General features: G+C 40.5%; 1 protein-coding gene across 1 annotated transcript; it reads right to left on the minus strand.

The window, feature by feature from the left end:
• Positions 1-320: 320 nt before the first annotated feature.
• On the minus strand, positions 321-17,480 carry LOC113160219 (C-terminal-binding protein 1). The gene is made up of 11 exons (XM_026357352.2): positions 17,244-17,480; positions 9,636-9,790; positions 7,840-7,984; positions 6,849-6,952; positions 6,323-6,425; positions 5,838-5,962; positions 5,068-5,157; positions 4,516-4,646; positions 4,168-4,295; positions 3,595-3,709; positions 321-3,253 (listed from the first exon to the last, which is right to left on the minus strand). The coding sequence occupies exons 1-11, from the start codon at positions 17,281-17,283 to the stop codon at positions 3,058-3,060; spliced, it is 1,332 nt and encodes a 443-aa protein (XP_026213137.1). The 5' UTR covers positions 17,284-17,480; the 3' UTR covers positions 321-3,057.
• Between the last annotated feature and the right edge of the window lie 2,900 nt (positions 17,481-20,380).

Here is a 20,380-nt window from a genome sequence, read left to right on the forward strand (position 1 = left end):
GCAAATAGCAGAGCCACTGCAGATTTAGATGTTAAAACTGGCCCCCATGTCTTTCTACACAGCAGGAGTGCAGCCGCTGTGCTAGTGACACCCGGTGGAGTCAGTTGGTAACTGGTACTAATACCTTGGGCAGAAAACCGGGAAACTGGGTGATTTGAGGGTAGCTCATAGTATTTGTATACACGGCTCAGATTTTTGTTTCATATAAGTGCATTGTATCTTTAAATTTTGCTTATATCTGAATCGTGTGTGTACAGTGTATTATGTTCTAGGATTTATTTTACTTTCCTCTGAAGGGACCTTTGAAACAACAAGACACGTTTCACCTTTCCACAGTTTATTTCCTTTTAAAATAATTCATACAAATGCATACAGTCACAAACATATCTTTGTCAGGTTGTCAGTTTTGACCAAAAATAATATTTACTGTAGAATATAGAATATGTATACTGTATATTGCTACGCCTACTACTTTACCATAAAAGGGACCAAGGTAGGCAACAGTGGACTGTGTTACTATCAGGGATGGAATTTCAAGGAGCACCTTGACGCGTTAAAAGCTAGTCTGCTGTTTTTATTTGTGGCACCCATCGGTTTGAATGAGGAATGCTTACAGTTTATATTGGGAAATACTATATAAGAGTTTCTCCCCCTCCCATATTGTGGCAGGCATCTGGTGTGGAAATATTAAGAGCGATATTTAAAATACTCCAGCATTCCTTTCAGGATTTTGGGGCTCTAGTCTGACAGTGATATTTAAATGTCACCTCAGTACTGTCTGTACTAGACACCCGGTTTAGATTCTGGCCATAGCCTGGGCTGTAATATACTCACCTATGGCTGGTGAAATTTCCATCCCTGATTGCTACTCTTACTACCTCACCATGAAGACGACCAGGTAGGCAACAGTGAACTGTTTTTACTACTCAGCTGCTGGTAGAAGGGGATGCAGAAAGCACAGTCACTCAGCTGTCCTGCTAACAGTAACAATCACATCAACTGGAACTAGCAATAAATATTCCAGATAGAAAAAGGTGTTTCATATATTTTGACACAACCATGTCAGCATCTTAAATATAACCAGTAAAACACATTTACTGGCTCACTTTGCTTTGATTTTTTTTTTTTTAAACATAGTGTTTAGTTATATGTATTTAGATGTCTTTGTAATGATGCCTTGTGGAAAGTACTAACCACCACCCCTCCTCCCAGTGCTGCTTTTTTAGACACAGATACAACCAAGTCACATTGACACAGGCAGGCAGAACACCATATGTACACATAGACACAGAGGCCACAGAGGGTGGCTAAACAGTATACTCAGGAAGGACTCATCGTGAAATGTTAAAGGGATACTAGACTGGAAAGGTCCGTACGTTCTGACATGCTCTACTTCACTGTGCATATACTTATGATGTGTCTCTGTATAAAACCACAGTTGTGTGTCTTCTTTAAGAAATTTCTTCGACTTCACAAGATTTGGAATAGTTTCTTGACAAGGTTCATTTGGATGCAGAACAAAAATACACAACTGTTCCTCCTCTTGTCAGTAACCATTAAGTGGTTATGACATCTGTATAAACAAATGTCATAACGTTTAATTTAAAATTTTAACTGAAAATGTTTTTGGCTAGAAAACGTTATTCTGGTGTAGTTTTCCACTGTTGAATGATCAGACGTTTCCAAAGGACAAATTCATTAAGTACTCATTTTATAGCTTGTTGTGCAACACACTGATTCATCAGCGGTGTGTATTCTTTGTGCAGAACTGGACCTGGACAGTTCATATATGTAGGAGTGGAAGAATTGAATCATTAGACATGAAGAAGACAAAAGATAAAACTTTTCATTAGACCTTTTCTCAAATGAAGCTGCTACAAACTCTCAGTGCATCATCGTGCGTACAACCTGCTTCACCTTACAAAAGAATCAATCCTACCGCTCTATTTTGCATTTAAAAGTCAAGACAAGAAATTAAGTCGTCGCAGCCAAGCATACCATTTTGCCACCTCCCTACAACCTTTCCTCCCACAACCTCCCCACAATTTGGGTCAAACATTTACACAAGTCCCAAGAGCAAAATTACCTGCTCCTTTAAACAAAACAAACTAAAACAAACATCAGGTTTTTAGCTCTTGTCAAAGTTATTATTCTAATGTAGTGGGACATGAAAAGGCAAGCAGGTAGAAAAACAAAAGCACTAAGTGGCATAAAAAGGAAATTTTAAAAACAGAAATAAAAATTATAAGATACCAACTGCGGAAACTTAATTTCCTGAGATGGTGTGCAAAAAGCTGCCTCTTTCTGGGGGAGGGCTTGAGAATTTGGGGACACATAAAATAAAAAAAAATCTATAATTGTAATCTTCAACCAGTTTGGCTACATAGAGAGATCACATAACCTTTGTCTTTTGTTAAGACGAATACAAATATCAGTATTTTGTTGCTGTAAGTCAAAAAACTGTACACAGACAGGTTACATTCATTTCATAACCTACTACTTTTGCTTGTACGTCAAACTAAGGAGACACAAAAAGGAGAGAAAGACATGAAACCTGCTCCTCTAACTCTGGACACACTACAGTCTAAGACAGCAGAATTTGATTCAGTATTTTTTATCCAAATCAACAGATAGTTATTACTGTTATTGTTTTTTGTTTTTTTTTTTACTTCTGGCAAAAAAAAAAAACTGTTTAACACTTAATGTTGTTATGTAAAGATCAACCTGCAGACCTTGAGTCTAACAGCTTGTCTCAGGACGTCTGGTTGAGGCAGAGGACAACTGTCTTGCTCTTTTATTTTTTGGAGCATCTGACAGCCATCCGCTCCTCCTCCTCATCTGCTTCATCATCCTCTTCTTGCTCTTCCACTTTGGAGTGTGAACTGGCTACTGGGAACCAGAGAGCTGTAAATCAATTGTTTTGTACCTCAACCTTTCAATGTGACGCTCTGGGAACCTGTCTGATAACAACTTGTCACTAGGAAACTTGTCGCTTTGGCAACCGCCTCCGGTCACCAGACAGCATGGACAAGCATCTGTGTGTGTGTGTGTGGATGGCTACAGCTGGTCATTCGGATGCTGCTCTCTGTCGCCCTCTGGTGGCTTCACTGTGTTTTGTCCAGGGGACGGAGCATGAGGAGGATGCGAGACAGCAGGCGGAAGAGTGTGTGTGATGGGCACGGCGCTGGGTACAATGCCTTCAACGGGAGGTGGGAGACCGCCGGCTGGCAAGTTCACCACTCCTGGGGGATACCTGGAGCAGAGAGAGTGACAACAAGTCGCAAGTGATAACATTAGATCAACAAATCTCAATAGATAGTGGTATCTATTTAATTTGAGGTGCTTGAATTCAAAATAATAACCTAAGAATATCTCATTTGTCAGTAGCAATGAACCACATTAACAAAGTTTGATTTCCCTCTATTGTAATGGTAAATAAAACCAAAACCCTCTTCATGGTTACACCACATGTAGTTGGCATTATTCATTTTTAACTAGCTGTATAAGGCTATAAGTAACTCAGTATAAGACTTCTCTGGGATTTTGACAATTTAAACAACATTGATTAATGATGATTTCTTAATGAGCTGTTACCTATAAGCCCCATTGAGCTCAGGGTGGACGGTGGCAGGGTCAACCCCTGCCCAGTGGTTGTTTTGAGTGAGGAATTCCTTATTGACACAGTTCTTCAAACTGTCGGGGATTCGACCTGAAAACAGAGCGATGAAGAAAGACGGGGACAAATAAGAAGCACTAAAATAGCTGAAATTAATCGTTCTGCAATGTTCTGCAACACACACCGGGGAACTAGTTAGTGTTACCGCACTACATCAGACCAGGTGTGATTTATTTTTATTCTTTTTTACCTCACTAACCTACTTTCTGCACAGACACAAAAGTTGGGCAAGATTAAACAGGCCAGCGGTAAACAGACCGAGCCACAGGGGAAACCACAAGACGAGAGAAAAGGAAAGGACTAGAAAGAAGAAGAAGGAGAAGAAGAAAGATGGAGGCAGAACATAAGAGAACTTGAACTCTGTCTTTACTGAACAAATAGGAAGGATGGTTTATGTTTAACTGCGGCAGCACACCTAAAAATATCTCTTTGGACTCGTGTTTACATTTTTCAGCAGGGGCCATGCTTTTCATCAGTGGGTGAGTGAATACCTGTGACAGCCCTTCGGATCTCCCTGGCTGCCTCCTCTCTCATCTCCAGTGACGCCTGTTCACTGTACCAGGCTGCATGTGGGGTGCAGATCAGGTTGGGTGCATCCTTCAGCGGGCCCTGACTGAAACTGGCACAAAAAAACAAACAATGAGTTTAAATCTAGTTAAAATCTGAGAAGTTTGAAAGAGGTTTGTTCCCTATTAAACCTCTGGTGCTTTCTGATATCTGTATATCCTGCCACACAGGTATTCTACACTGTGTTCTACTGTTCTGTTCTGTCTACTAAATGTGGTGAAGTTCCTAATCAGCAGACGACAGCATTAGTGTACAACCTGTGGGTTTGTTACCTGAATGGTTCTGTCTCGTGAACATCCAGAGCAGCTCCACGTATCCTCCCCTCCTTCAGGGCCTGAGCCAGGGCCTTCTCATCCACCAGACCTCCCCTGGCCGTGTTCACCAGGAACGCCCCCTGTCGCATCTTTAACACACACACACACACACACACACACACACACACACACACACACACACACACACATTTATATGAATAACATGAAAAAAATCAACTGTCATTTAGATTCCCTGCAGCTTTATTGATACATGTGTTAAGTTTGTGTTTGTGTTCGCTAGTGGTCTTTAAAACCAAAAGTTGGCCCTTGTAAAAATGTGTCTACTGTTCTCAGGGCACAAATTCACAGGAAAATCTAATTATATTAAATATATATTAAATATTTATTTTATTGTACTGCATAGTGTAATTGTCTGAAGTATATCGTTCATCATATACGCTGTATGCTGTACCTAGTTCATTTGTATGTAGGAGGTGGTGTTGCTTTAATATTTATGGCCGTGGGATGTATTAGTTGATGTAGAGATAAACAAATCTCTTGTGTCTGTACCTGTTTGATGGTGAAGTCGTTGATCAGGTGGTGGTTGTGTTCGTTCAAGCTGCAGTGTAGAGAGACACAGTCTGAGTGGAAGAGCAGGTCCTGAGGAGGAGGACAAACAAGAGAGACCATAAATCCCGATTCTTTTTCACAACTCATACTGCAGCTCACGTTTCACGTTTGTTGATCATTGTTATAGTGACTTCCTGCCCAGCAGCCTCCTCCTAAATACTTAATGTGTCATGGTGGATGGAAGAGAAAGTATTTTTTGTCAGCAAATACCTTTTTCTGTAGTAAAAAAAGGTTTAGCCTGAATAAGTTTATATATTGTGTGAGTGTTGTGTTCATATAGGTTAAAAAGTTGAAGATGTCCCTGAACTGACAGCCAAATATCACTGAGAATGAAAACATATTTGCTGATACAGACAGTACGTGCACAGCAACTTTATCAAACTGTCAGTATCCTTCTTTGAAACCAGTGTGAGACTCAAGAGCAAAAACAAGACTTAGACCTCGGATGCTGGTAGAAGCACATACTGTAGTCCTCTGTTATCTGTGTTAGTCTCTATTATGATGATGAAAACAGACGACCTAAACTGCATAAATCTATTGGGTTGTAGTTCTTTCATGGTATCACATTTCTGCTGGTGTCTGTGGATAGTGAAAGACTCTAAACAGGAAACAGTTTTTAATTCCAGAAGCAAAACGGCCTGAGCGATACCCCAGTGTGTGTGTGTGTGTGTGTGTGTGTGTGTGTGTGTGTGTGTGTGTGTGTGTGTTACCTGTAGTGTGGTGACCCTTTGTAGTCCCAGAGATCTTTCTACACCGTCAGCCAAATAAGGGTCATAGAAAATCACATTGAAGCCAAATGCCTTGGCTCGCAGGGCTACAGCCTGGCCCACCCGACCTAGAAACAGATGAATACACACAGTTATGCAGACACACACACACACACAGAGAACACACATTAGAAATGAACATCAAAACATAATATTTTTGTGCATGCATAAACTGCACAATGCTCTGGCTACACAGGCCTGCTCATTATTAGTGGAAAGAACTCGGACTGTACAGGGAAGAGATTTACATTCTGCTTCTGGTTTAATCCGCTTATATTTTATTGGCAGTAACTCTTTGGAAAGCTAATTTAGCTGAAGTAAGGATAAAACTTCCCAAAATTTAAATGGAAAAGAGACAAAATGAACTAAATCTTAAAAAAAAAAACATTTGATAATATAGTAGATTGCACTAAAAAGGTATAACTCACCAAGCCCTATGAGTCCCAGAGTCTCTCCTCTGATCCTCGCGGCTCCTGATGCCACCTCCCGGATCTGCTCCACGCTCTGAACCCGCGTGCCCTCCCGGAGAGCCTGGCATGAGAAGAATGCATTGATGTATGTAAATCTTCGACAAACAGTTTACTTACACAGTTTACTTAGTTTACACGATCCACGTGTGTTTTACAACATGAGAGCTTCACTTTCACTCAATGACCAAAGTCTACATCCTTTCAGATATGATCATACATGAGTCTTACTAATAACTGATTTGAGGAACAAATCATTTTACTGTACCTTCTACATCTTACATCAACGTCTTTCAAATACAGCGACATTCTAAAGAAAATGAAACGTTTAAATTTTGCTGATTTGTCAGAAGGCAGTAGTTATGAGTGATTGTCGACACTACAACTGTGATAACTCAACATACACCTCTAACTAATACATTTAGAACTAGTTAATTTAAATCCAGCTTATTTCAGATGCTTTCATCAACCACACAAGGCGACAAACCTGGTGCAGCCAGGTGGTGCGTCTGTACAAGGTGAGGATGTGACACAGAGTGGAGTCCGCCGTCTCCTCCACCGAGGCTGCCGGCATATTACACACAGCTATGCCTGTTGGACCGGAGAGCAGATAAGGATTAGTAATAGCTTTTTGTATCATTTGAGGAGCGAGGTGAAGTTTTGTGAAAGCTATTTTGACAGAGAAGCGCAGGCAGAAGATGTGGCGTCAGCATGTTTCTCTACAAACGCTGCTGAGGCTGAGCTTCGAGGTGGAAGAGGATAGGGGATGTTAGTAAAGCTCGGCCTGTTGCAGGAAAGATAGGAGTTTTTTAGTTCACCTTTTTATACCAATATTCCAGACTTGTAAACATGGTCGCACAGGTTGGAAGCTAGGAAAGTTTTTTAATTATGATTTATATAGCACTGGAACAGAATTAGAAAGTAGAATGAACAGTCAATTAAAAGAAATAAAACAATTTAGGTAGAATAAAGGAGCATAGACAAATGAGACCAAAACACAGCATTTTAATTCAAAAGAGATTCACTGAACATAATATTAGTAGTAGTGGAAATAATATGATCATGACTCTATGGCAGAAAGTAACCTTGTTTATTTATTATTATTTTCCAATCAGAAGAGTCAACAACTAGATAATATTATAATAATTACAACACTTAAAATATTGGCTGGTTACCTAAAGTAGTTCTAAAAAATATACTGCAAAATCTCCACGTACTTAATACTTCTTAATATCTACAGGTCACACAAATGAAATCAAATATGGTAAAACAAACGAGCTTCATTTGGGAACAGAGTTGAACCTTTTTAACTCTAAGTAGAAGCTGGATTTGTTCTGTTTAACGCATCATTGTCGCTACATTAGAAACAATCTTTGTCCTTGATAAATTAGTCTTTTAATGAAGTCAACATAAGCTGGTAGGGATGATGACGGTTTAACAATGTGTGTGTGTGTGTGTGTGTGTGTGTGTGTTCTCACCCAGTTCTCCGGCAGATTTGATGTCAATGTTGTCGTAGCCGCTGCCGATGCGGACGATGATACGTAGAGCTTTAAACTTCTCTAGGTCTTCTCTCATCAGGGTGATTGTGTGGTACATCAGAGCTCCTACAGCTTCATTCAGCACCTGAACACACACAGTTAGTTAACATGTAAGCATCTGTCAGTGTGTATTCTTCTGAACATAAAAATCTGTATGGCATTATTTAGCCTCTGTCTGTAAACAGTAACTTGACATGCAAACGTTTCTATTTGCAAAACAACACGTCTTTCATTAACATCTACTGTACGTTACATACTGTATTTACAGAGGACAAAGGTCAAGTTATCAGCATGTGTTTGTGTTGGTGTCAGCACAAGTCAAGCGTGGTTCTGTGGGAATCACTTCAAAGCGTCAGCTGCTTCAGTTCACTGGCTTCACAGGCTATAAAGTGGTTAAGGTTCAATCTGTTTATATCCTGTTTATGAATATTTCTGCCTGCATGAAATCACTGCATAAGCAGTCTCATTGTCTTTGATCAGAAAAATGGTTTTATTTTTTAAACTACAATTAAATATTATGACTTAAAACAGAGAAAAGCAGTGCAGCATCAGCCGTCACCTTTTAATTGGTTCTCGGTTAATCCTACAGTCTTTCTGTAACATTGCCAGCTATCCTCATTGTGTGCGCGAGAAGATGAAAATGACATGCGGTTCAATTACAATAAAAAAGGCCTTTTAATTACACAATGAGGTGGCTGCTTACTGAAAGCCAGAGAGAGCAAGAGATACATGGCGAGCGAGGGAGAGCCATCTGTTTCTCACACGCTGTGGCCTACTGAGCGTGCTCGCAGAGAGAGTGTGCCTGGCAGACACCCAGAACGAGACGCAGCCCTGCCAGACATACAAACCCATTTACAATCCATAGTAGCTGTGGCGAGATCTAAGCTTGACCCACATTTAAGGCTTGCTCTCTGTACTCTTCTTTATTCATCTTCATTCAGTTTTTCATCTTTCTTTCATCCCCCTTCGTTCTTAACAACGTTAACGTTCACGTGCAGCCATTGTTGTGTTAATAACTCATCAGTCATCTCATTTTCTGATGATATCTCAGCTGCAGTAGCTGCATTTACCCAGAACTGCATACTCTGCATACCTTGCATGTGTGCATTTGGAGCAGTTTGTGAACAGTGAAACTGGATTAATATAAACAGCATATCTCCTTTTAATTGAATATTACTGTTAATATTGTTTTGCAGCCAATTTACCACACACAGAAATTCTCTGACTCAGCTGCAGCTTTTCTGACTCACTGGTCGTAGTGACTGTCTGATCATTTGTTAAATCAAGTCAATAATAATAATAATAATAGTAGTAGTAGTTCATGCCTTATGGAAAAGCTTGTATGTAACATCTGTTACCTCACGTATTTCTCAAAGGATGTTTTGAACCCTGAAGTTTCATTTTCTGCTCGGTACCATGTTTCTTTTACAGTTACTGAAGCCCACAAAGTCTAAATTTGTGCATTGAAGTGGAGCTTGGTTGGAGCAGCAAAACCACCACATCTGTGCTTCATGCTGCTTTGTCAGTCAAAACAAACACATCCTAAAATATAACTGAGAGGGGTGAGGGGGATCTTTTAAGATGATTAAATTAACTTGTGTGCATATGTACTTTGACTTAATCCTTGATACGACTGAATCTGCTGAATCCTTGTCATATGTATATACAAATATATAGATTATTACTTTTTTTATTAACAGTTATTAATGAATAGGGGTCTGCATTCAGTGTGTTACCTTCTCGTGAATCTCCTGTGTGGACTGGGCGTCACAGAAGGCCACGGTTGCTACGTCTTTCAGGATGGGCATCTCCACAGTGCAGTCACGCCCGTCCAGCAGCGCCACCAGTGGGCGCGGGTGCATGGGCCCATTCATGATCGGTGGCCTGATGCCTACACAAAACAGAAAGAAAAAGGAAAGAAAGAAACACATGTCAGACCTGCAGAGGCAGTGTAGAATTACACATAATCAGCATCATTTCTTATTGTTGTGATGAGACACTCACACAGCTGCAAATGAGGAGAGAAAAGAGGAATCTGCTGTTTTTAAATATCAGATTCTCTTTAGGTGAGAATTCATTTCCACGTGTTAAACATGTCATGTTCTGTCTGATAGTAAATCTGAAACTGACGATATGTGTTTGCTCCTCGGCACTGATGAGGTTCTGTTTCACATCCCATAATGGTTCTGCTCTAGTCCGATGGAGTTGCTATGACAACTGTGACAGTAAGCATGGAACAGCTGTCTGTCTGCTGCAGAGCTAATACCAGTCGGGATGGGTCAAGTTTCACAGCTGCTTTCTGTCCTTATTACTTTTAAAGATGTTATAGTTTCAACTTAATTATTACTGAACTGGCCTTGACTAGAAAACAATGAGTTATGCAGCATGAAACTCATAATTATATCTTGATTGTTTACTTTATAGTGAACAATGGTTCAAATTGATTGTTAATTTAAACAAAAATGGGATATTTCATGTTTTGCCGTACAGCAGTGAGCTCCTTTCTAAAACCTCACCTCAGCATGTTTTATTAAATCAAAATTTCAGATTCAACTGTTTCCCTGTAAGTGCTGTCAGACCTTGCAGGAGGTGTTTAACGGAGCAGATAAGCCCCACTAGTGGGCCTTTGTTCAGGTTTAACAAGAACAGTGATTGCTGGGAACTGCATTGATTAGTGTTCCTTAACTATTCCATCTCAACGCAGTAATCCTGAATCTCTGAGTAGCTCCACAGATTCAGTAACTGAAGGGTTGAGGGTTTCAGATAACAGGCAGAGGAGGACGGACAGATGTCGATTCAGAAGAAAATCTAAGACAGCATATGTAATTTGGTTTCTTTGACATGGAGAGATTTGACAGGTCTGTACAACACTCTAGATGAAAAGTGTCGAGTTATGCCTGTTTCTGCTGATGCTGACTGTACCCATCACTCAGCCCTGACTTTTTCCATCTCGGCTGTGCAGGCTGACATCTCAAAAAGCTACAGCCTTTGTCATTTCACTCAGAGTATTCCTCCTAAAACGTAAAGCAGTCGAGACTCAGCCTTCCAGAGGAAGCCTGTTTTCCACTTGTATGGGCTAATATGAGAAAGCAGCTAAATCATGAAGGTAGTCATTTTTAAAATAAGCATTTTTGGTCTCTACAATATTGTGAATGCTAAGGATCCCTGGGAATCCGACTTGTGGACAGGAGTTTGGCAGCTCCAGTGCTGTAAATTAGTTAGTAAAGCTGAGCAACAGCAACAATCTTCCCTCAGCAGCTGTCATTAAGTATCCTATAAAAAAAATTAAATTAAAGGAAAAATCCTGCTGGGATCGTACCATGAGTATGTGTGGAGCACTGTAACTGCACCGTCTTTGTGTTTATGTACTTTGATTTGTTAAATCTACTGCATATGAGTAGCTGAGTGAGCTCACCCTTAGAATGACATTTAGCAAATGAGAGCAATGTCAAAATATAGCTTATAATGACAGGAATGCAAAAGGATTATTGGTTTTATTAAACCCCTAAAACCTTTTCTGCAAATGCAACATGTGTAAAAGTTATGGAGCAAGATGTTATTGCTCTTTGAGTTTAAAGCTTAAATCTAAATCTAAACATTTGCATTAATAACATAACAACAATCATTGGTGTTTCACTGTAAATGTGTAGAGATGAAATCATATCATTGCTACACAACATCTGGACCGCCCACCCTCATGCATACGGGACATAATGTCTACAGTGATTACATGCATTTCTGTTTCATGCTTCATTGTGCTGCAGTGTTCAGAGTTTAGCTGACAAATATTTAAGAATCTAGATTTACAGAACAGAAATGAAGCGTTTGTATTCTTACCGTGTTAGAAGTATTTAGATTTAAGGTGCTTTGTATAATTTCATCATCTAGCTGCTGATAAAAAAAATCAAAACAATGTACTATTTTTAAACTAGCATGCACACACTTCCTCCTGCATGTATCACACAGCAACGTGCGTGGGAGGATATACACATTTCCCTGGTTACTGTAACCAGAGAATTAGCGGTGCATACATTCAGAATCAGGAACTGTGTAATGCAGATGTAGTGGCTACATATAGCTTTAGTGTTTAGTGTTAATTTTGGCGGAGACAAGTCAACTATAAATGTTTGATTTTCACACCAGCGACTTCCTTTTTAACATGAAATTAGCTGCTGCATCATTTGAACCTTAATTATATGGAGGTAAAAGCATGTCCTGTGTGCTTTTAGCTGTTAAAACAAAATTGAGGAATGCTAGACGGCATTGTTACTGCACTCAAAAGATGCTCTGAAGCAATGGTAGTTCACTGCTTACACAATATACCACTCAATTCCTGGATTGTCTTCTTATTTCCATCATCACGTTACAGCCTGAAACTCGATCTAAAGAAGCAGACCCATAAGATGAAGCTTGTATCCTGCCCTCAATGCTCTATGTGGCCTGGTAAAACATTAGCTTTCCATAATAGGATTTGTCTGGAAGCTATTGCACTTTAACATCAATAGAAAATCAATGGTGCATAGCTAAGAAACTGGAATTCAACAGGAGTGAAAAGTTCTCTCAGGCTTTGAATCAGAATTCATTGTAAGTCAGATATAATGATAAGATGCTGCACTATACAGGGTTCTGCCCTGTAGACGTATCTGTTGTGAGGTTTCTTTTGAGCAAAGGCACCCAGGAAGTGAAGTGTGATTCAGAAACATGGTTTATAATTAAACGTATGTGTTGAACAAAACACTGATATCTGTCCAGTTCAGTCAGTTGTGCGGCACAGTGGTGTTTTTGGAAAGTAACACAGATTCCAGACATTGCTCCCGCTCACACTTGGTCAGTGTGAGGGAGGAAATAGCTCTCATTCCAGCACCATGCATGACCTTGGGAGGAACAGAACTACTGACTGCTGAGTAGTACTATACTACGTGATAAAACATCCGTCCATTCCCTCACACACACAGACCGAAGCTCAGCGTTGTAAATATTAATCCACTCTGTCTTTTTGAATTTCTAAATCGAACAAACTCAAATAGCCATTATCTCCCGGTCTCTGTTATTTAATATATTTTCTCGCTTTGTCGTCACATTAAACACTCATTAAATTCTTCATTATGTTAAATAATTGCCCAGACTTTCCTCTCACTCCACTCAGTTCTTCCATCTCTACTCTCCATATCTCATTATACCCAATAGTACACACTCTGTTTCTCCCTCTCTGCCCCCCATAGCCGCGGGGTTGGGTGACTGCTGGGAGCTTTCATTGTGCAAACAGGCCTCTTCACAGCCAACAGGGCCACAGCTCCAGCTCTGCTCTTGTGATAGTTCCAGTGTTTCTCTGCAAATACACTTAGGTTGAGATTCACCACTGTATTTGGTAAACATTTGGAGGCAGTGCAGTGATCGTTGTTGAAAAAAAAAGTTTTGTTGATGATAATTCACTAGAAACAAAAACCAGCTGCATAGTAACACTGTTTGTACTTAAGGGCCTGGGACACGCAATGATTTTAAAATTGCGCCCCTTGGAAAATTTGTAATCAGACCAAAATTGCAGTAACGCCATTTGACTGACATTTAGAAATGGAAAAAGCATCTGCCAATAAGTGCTGGGGCTGCAGCATGGGAGCCAGTGGGAAAGCCCTGCAGCCTGCCCACATCCAGCTGTCTCTGACCGGCTCACAAGAACAGCTGGATTCATGTCCCATAGGAACGACAAGTGGTTTTCAGTCTGTCAGTCAAAACGAAAATGTCAAAGATCAGCGTTTTTTGTTTTGTACTTTTTAAATGAGCAGGTTACAGAAAGTCTGCTAATGGAGAGTTCAATTTATATTTCTTACTTGAAAAGATTTTGTTTTAGACAATAAATTAAGTTCATATATTTCTGCAAATCTAATCTTTTTTTGACACTTCAGACAAAAATAACGTTACTTTAAACGTCTAGTGGCCATTTTTTTAATCTGTCCTGACATTTTATAAAGAAGAAAACAGTTAGTTGATGAATTGATAATGAAAATACCTACAGCTCTTAATAAATCATGTTTTCCAGATTTATTATAATGCCCATAAGTAAAAAGCTTAACATCTTTCCTTAGTTTTTTTTTAGTTCTGGATAAGTTCCGACTGAATGAAATATTTTTTCAGTCTCAGCTAAGCTGTAAATGAACCTTAGCGAGATGCTACATCCATGTTTCAGCTCCAGTCTTTGTGTTTTTCTCTGCACCAACATTCCTGACAGCACCTGTGATCAGTCGGCCGCCTACGACGGTAGAAACCATCGAGCCACAGCATAGCTGATTTATAATGTTGCTGGTTTCTTGTGGAATGCAGCAACATGACGTGGTGTAAAGAGCCCCTATATCCTTGTCTTCCCCCCCTATTGTTCATCTCACCATCCCTACATCTCTTGGAGCCTCATTTTCAGATCTCCATCTCTCATTTCAGTCTCATTTCCCCCAAGCTTTCTTTATCTTCCATGCCATTTCTTTTTCTCCCCCTGTCCCATTCATTTCTCTGTCAATATGAAAAGCAGTGTTTGATATCCTCACTGCATTTCTATGCTTAACAAGCCTGAAGATCCAGCTTCTGAGTGTTCAGCCAGATTAACGTTTCTGCAAGCTTTGATTCTTCTTTATTGTCTTCCATCGCTCCCTGCCCACACTTCAGTTCCCAGTGAGGAAAGATGAGACGGCAGACACACACACACACACACACACACACACACACACACACACACACACACACACACACACACATCCTACCCCTGTCTCAAATACAGGAATACTGGTGCATACTCACACACCCATCCATGAAGGTTGACGTGAATAATATGCAGCGATATGATACATACAAGTGCTGACACACAAAAGTGATACAGGTCTTTTCTGCGTCTGTCTCTCACAAAAACATTGGATTAAAATACTTCTCTAACAAATATTTTTTTTGAATATATTTTCTTTGTATTTACTTGATTAACAGTTATCAATTTATAAAACGGCTCTTTAACTGTCTACATGTCCATTATGACTGTAGGATCAGACACTGCTGATTATTATGCAGATCCCACTTTAAGAGTACTCTCACTACAGGAACTACTGCATGTAAACACAGGCTGTAACTGGATTATTGTATTGTGCCGGCCTGTTATATTGGATTAACTGTTAAAATGCAGAAGAAAGTCACAATTACTGTGATGTTTCAATTGAACTGGGCTCATTTTGACTACCCTGGAGTAAATGTGTTCCATGAATGGATTATTAAGGCTATGAGGCATTTATTGTATTTAGATTAAAGGTACTCTCTGTTCTTTTTTTAATTTAATAAATACAAGGCTTCTAGTGTAGACAGCTTTAATAAATGTACGTTTGGCGAGAGCAGTTGGCAAAAATCCAGTAAACAGATTCACCTGACGTAATATTTCCGAGTAACTTCCAGATTGTTGTTTTGGGATGTTATATTCCAAGTCCGTTATTTATTTATTATGTCATTATCTGAAGGCCCCCTTAATTAGCCACCGGTCTAGTCTGTTGTGGCTCAATTTCATTTCCCATTTTTAACAGCACAAGCTGTTGCTGTGTAGTTAAATTGAACTATTGCATTGGCTCATCTTCACTACATATATGCAGCTTTAAAATCCCCAACCTTCCAGTAGCAGCTCGTCGAGTTTTCACTTTTGCTTCCCCTTTTAACTCAAGTCAAAACTCCTTTTTTATAAGCATTAGACATAACAAACTAAACTTTTCAATGGCCAGTAGTGCAAACTGTCTCTAAAGGAGCACTTCAAGCTTCAAGCAGTATTTACATTGTATTTTTATTATTTAAAATGATTTTATTATTTTATTATTTATTTATTCCTTTGAAATAAGTTGCTGTTAGAGTTCGTTGGAGCTGTGCTGAATGACCTGTGTGCTAATAGTAGCTTCCTTCCAAGTTAAGTTATGTTTGCCCTACATTGACAACATGTCACAACATGACATCCTTGATTTCATCCTTTGACATAACAAGGTGTCTATAAGGAGCCTCTTGCGTAGAGCTATTAATCATATTATTCTTTACTTTTCAGCTTGTAAAACCTTTCTCTAAATCTAATATACAGGTCAAATTGAGCAATAAGGCTCCAGAAAATCTGACTTTACAAGAGAAGGATGCAGGAAGTGACTGACATGTGTCCATGTCACTGATCCAGACCTTTATAATCAGACTTGACTCAACACTCACAGATCAGAGGATCCAAAACATGAATCAACACATCAATTACCAGGAATGAGATTTTAAAGCAGCCCTCAAAGGTTCAATGATCTTCATTCAGTGCTAAAACAGACCCAGTGACCACATCAGTGTCACGGTTATTGACCGGTAGTGTTACACACACGAGCAAGCGAACCTCCGTCAACCATAATTCACAGTTGTTATTTCTGTGACCTTGGACTATCGAGCTGTTAGTTGGAACGGATATGGAAGATCTTTCCCAAACTGAGGAGAAAGAATAAAGGAAGGGAAAAGAGCTGCAACTTTAATCTTTGATGTCATCAAGAGACACTGCCCGCAGCCTGTTGATGACATCACAGATTACAATCTCAGGTTTCTTTAGGGAGAAGCTGCTTCAAAAGCCCACGTTTAGGAGACCATGCACACATTAATTCAGCTTTATGGTGGATGATCGTTTATCCTCAAACCCTCTTCCTCCTCCTTCTGCTCCACACCCAAACCTTCACCCACCACCCCCCTTCTGGTTCGTTAGAAGCCCTACCTTGATCCCATTTTCTAGAATACTCTTTTCCATCCCCTGTCACCTGTGTGTGAATCGCTGTGCGCGTGCACGTGTATATTTTTGAATATGTGTGTCAGTGAAGTTCCTGTATGTGTGGGTGTGCAAGTGCACGACTGGTGTGTGTGTGTGTGTGTGTGTGTGTGTGTGTGAAGGCACCCGCTCTTCATAAAAGAAGCAAAATGAAAGGGAAATATGTGTCATGTCCTTGCTAGCTCTCGAAGGAGAGAGAGATCTATTTCTGTCGCCACAAATGGAGGTGTTCAAGCAGCCTTCAATAGCAGTGATTCGCCTCTTCACACACACACACACACACACACACACACACACACACACCACCGAGAGCTACAGAGAAAAGGCTAACCATTCTTCTGAGGTGAGAGAGAGGCTGACCGATTAAAAAGATAATAGAGTGAGAGAGAGAATTGAGAGGGGAAGGAGGAGACGGAAAAAGAGAGAGGAAGGGGGAGGGGAGGAGGAAGGCAAAATATTGTACACTGAGTTCACAAATATTGGCAGACACACACACACACACACACACACACACACACACTGTTCCTCACATAAAAGCAGAGTGCTAGTTGTTTACCTAGAGGCATGCCTTTGTTGAGGAGATGTGAGCTTCCCATGGTGTGTTCCCCAGCCGGCCAGCACACAGCAGAAACCTACAGTCTTCACACAGCAGACATGAACAGGAATCCAGTCAGCATATGGCGGCTGTGGCCAGCTACCTCGCTTCCCTTAGTCCTTCTCCCAGCCCCTTAGTGACAAGCATACACATGTGCTCCCCCTCTTTTCTCTCTCTCTCTCCCCTCCCTTTCGTCCCCTTTCGCTCACCCGCTCTCGCTATCTGTCTTACCCCTCCCTCCTTCCCTCCCTGCCGTCTCTAGCCACTTCCCTCCCCTCCCTTTCTCACTTTCTATTACAGCGAATCTCTCTGTCTTTCCGTCACACTGAAAAAAAAAAAAAAAAAGAAAAAGAATTTGCTGCATTTATGGGAATGAAAGGGCAAGAGAGTGTAAAAGAGATGGCGGGGGAAGAGAGAGCAGCAAGAGGGGAAAGTGTGTGTGTGTGTTTTTGAGAGTGTGTGTGAGAGAGAGCAGGAATGGGGAGGAGCTACAGCCGGCCAAAATTCATCTTTTGTTTCCTGAAAGACGACAGGGAGGAAAAAAAAAGAAAGAGGAGTTATGCAATTACATGGCAAGAGAGGAAAGACTTGTTCTGTCTAATTAAAGTAAAGCGATTATAAAGCTCATAAAACTTATTTGTAATAAGAAGGAATGTATTATGACACTTTAATTAATCTCTGTCTTCAGTAGATGATGACAAACTATTCTCCCAGACCAAAGATAATCTCAGGTGTAGCAAAGTCAGTTCAGGGAACCAAGTTTGTGGTTCAGAATATTTAGATCTGCAGGTAAATACTTTACTTCTTTTAGTTAGTAATGGTGATTAAATCCCACAGCTAGACAGCACTAATTAATACATTAATACATTTAAAATGCTGCAAAATAAAATAATGTGCATGATCTAACTACTGCAGAAAATATAAATGTTTCTGTTTTTTAAAAAAGGAAAGATAAGTCAAGATAACTCTAATAGTGTCACAGCAGGCCTGTTGCTGAGCACAAATCTCTCTTTCTTATATAATTCATCCATTTTTCCTGGCTCCTGCATTTCTTTACACAAAATACATACAACATACATCACAATTCTTTAGAAACATTGCAGAGAAATCACATTTTAAGGCTGCAACAGTCACGTTTTGATAAGATCATTTTACCTGTGCTACGGTGTCAGTGTATAAACTGTATATTGGACTATAATGGCTGCAGCAACTGTGATGATATGCTTTATAAAACTTACTTTGAACGTCCTTGCCGTCATACAGACAGTGCTGATATGAGATCTGTGCATTAAAGCTTTAAATGTAACTATGCCAGGTGCATGTTTAACAAGCCATCGGTTAGGTGTGCAGGTTTAGCTGTGGTTCTCACGCCAAATTCAAACTGACAACCTGGAGTCAGCATTGTGTGACGCTACGGACACATTCATCTTGTTGACAAGGCTGATGCCAGCTTCACTTCAGCCACCTCCTACACGCAAGAGACAAATATTCCCCGGGAGATAGAGGAAACAAGAAACATATTCGGTGTTTCTAAATAAGGACACAGGCGACAGTGCAGGGAGACAATATCTGGACTGTTTTAGCTACGTAGAAAGCCAGAAAAGAAGGAGCGACGGAGGGGAGGCGAATTATAAAAACAAATGTTTGATAGAATAACAGTAGGACATTTAATGCTGCTCATCAGGGAGCAGATAAGGGAGGAACGAGGACACTTACAGTGTGTGTATTTAATTGCACTGTTCACGCCTTCATGGGTGCAAACTGAGTAGTGATCTTCACATGTGCAGTTTGTCAGGATGAACATTAACAGCTACACCCTTTCCTCTCCTTATCACCCCACACCCCCATCTCATTTTTTTCAGTTCCTCTTCCATACCCTCCATCTCTCACCCTCTCTCCACTCTCCCTCCCCATCCACCTTCACCTTCCTGCTGCTCTGCTTCTTCCCTCTCTATCTCTTTACCTCCTGCTGTTCCATCTGCCCGTCTTGCTTTCTGTTTTCTATCCCTCACACTTTCTGTCTCAGTCTCATTCTCCCTCCATCACCTACACCCAGCTTTATCATTTCCACATCTCTTTCACTCTCTCTTTCCATCTCAGGCTTTCTCACCATACATCTCCACCCTCCCCACCTCCCACTGTTTCTCTTCTCTCTGTAGTCACTGCAGCGTGTCTAATGGTTCGGCTCCATCTCAGCAGATCCACCACTCGGAGGCTGGGCGAGCAGCAGCCCCAACTAACGCTTCCCAGCCACTGGTCTTATCCAGACTGGCAGCCAGCACAAACACACACATACAGACACGGACACATATTTATAAAGATACATGCCTGCAAATGCACACGGATACAAGCTTGTGCATTGACAAATACAGGTAGACAACAGACGCTAATTGGAGTCAGGAGTTTGTTAAGCAGTGAATAAAGAAGCCCTGAGTAACAGCCAGGGGCTTAAAGAATCACTGGAGCTGGGTAACATCTCTGCTCAGGACAATGACCTAAATCCTCTGTAGTATGGTCAGAAATATCTGCCTTTTGGAGTGGACCAGTCAGAGATGCTGGGAAATGACCTCAAAGCAAATTGCTGTCCAGTCTGTGTTCAATAAACACATGGAAGATGAGAATGATTTGTAAGTTATTATTATTAAGATCAGATTATATTTTTATGACTAATTAAAAAAGAAAACCAAGTTATTATTTTACATTTAGATTTAGCTATTTAGCAGACGCATTTATTGAAAGTGACCCACAAGCGAGGCACAAAGCAAGCAAATATCTGAGCCAAGGAGACAAACTTAGTACAGTAAAGTGCTCTAGGAAGAGATGTTTCAGTTTCATGGGGCATAAAAGATTTAAGTGCGGAGAAAGATTTGGAAGAGTTCTGTTTTCAGTAAGTTTTTGTGAGTGATGCAGCTGAGCGTGCAGAGGAGGGTAGGTCATCCCACCTTTGTGGAACCACAGAGCTGAAAAGTGTTGCCTGGGAACTTTTGAAGTGAGGCGAGGGGATCACAAGACGTTCACTTGCAGAGCACAGTGAACGAGAGGGATTGGAGACCAGGATGAGTTCAGGTAAGTCGGTGCTGTTGAGTTGACCACTTTGT

The sequence above is a fragment of the Anabas testudineus genome, chromosome 10 (assembly GCF_900324465.2).
Source record: "Anabas testudineus chromosome 10, fAnaTes1.2, whole genome shotgun sequence".
Classification (NCBI taxonomy): domain Eukaryota; kingdom Metazoa; phylum Chordata; class Actinopteri; order Anabantiformes; family Anabantidae; genus Anabas; species Anabas testudineus.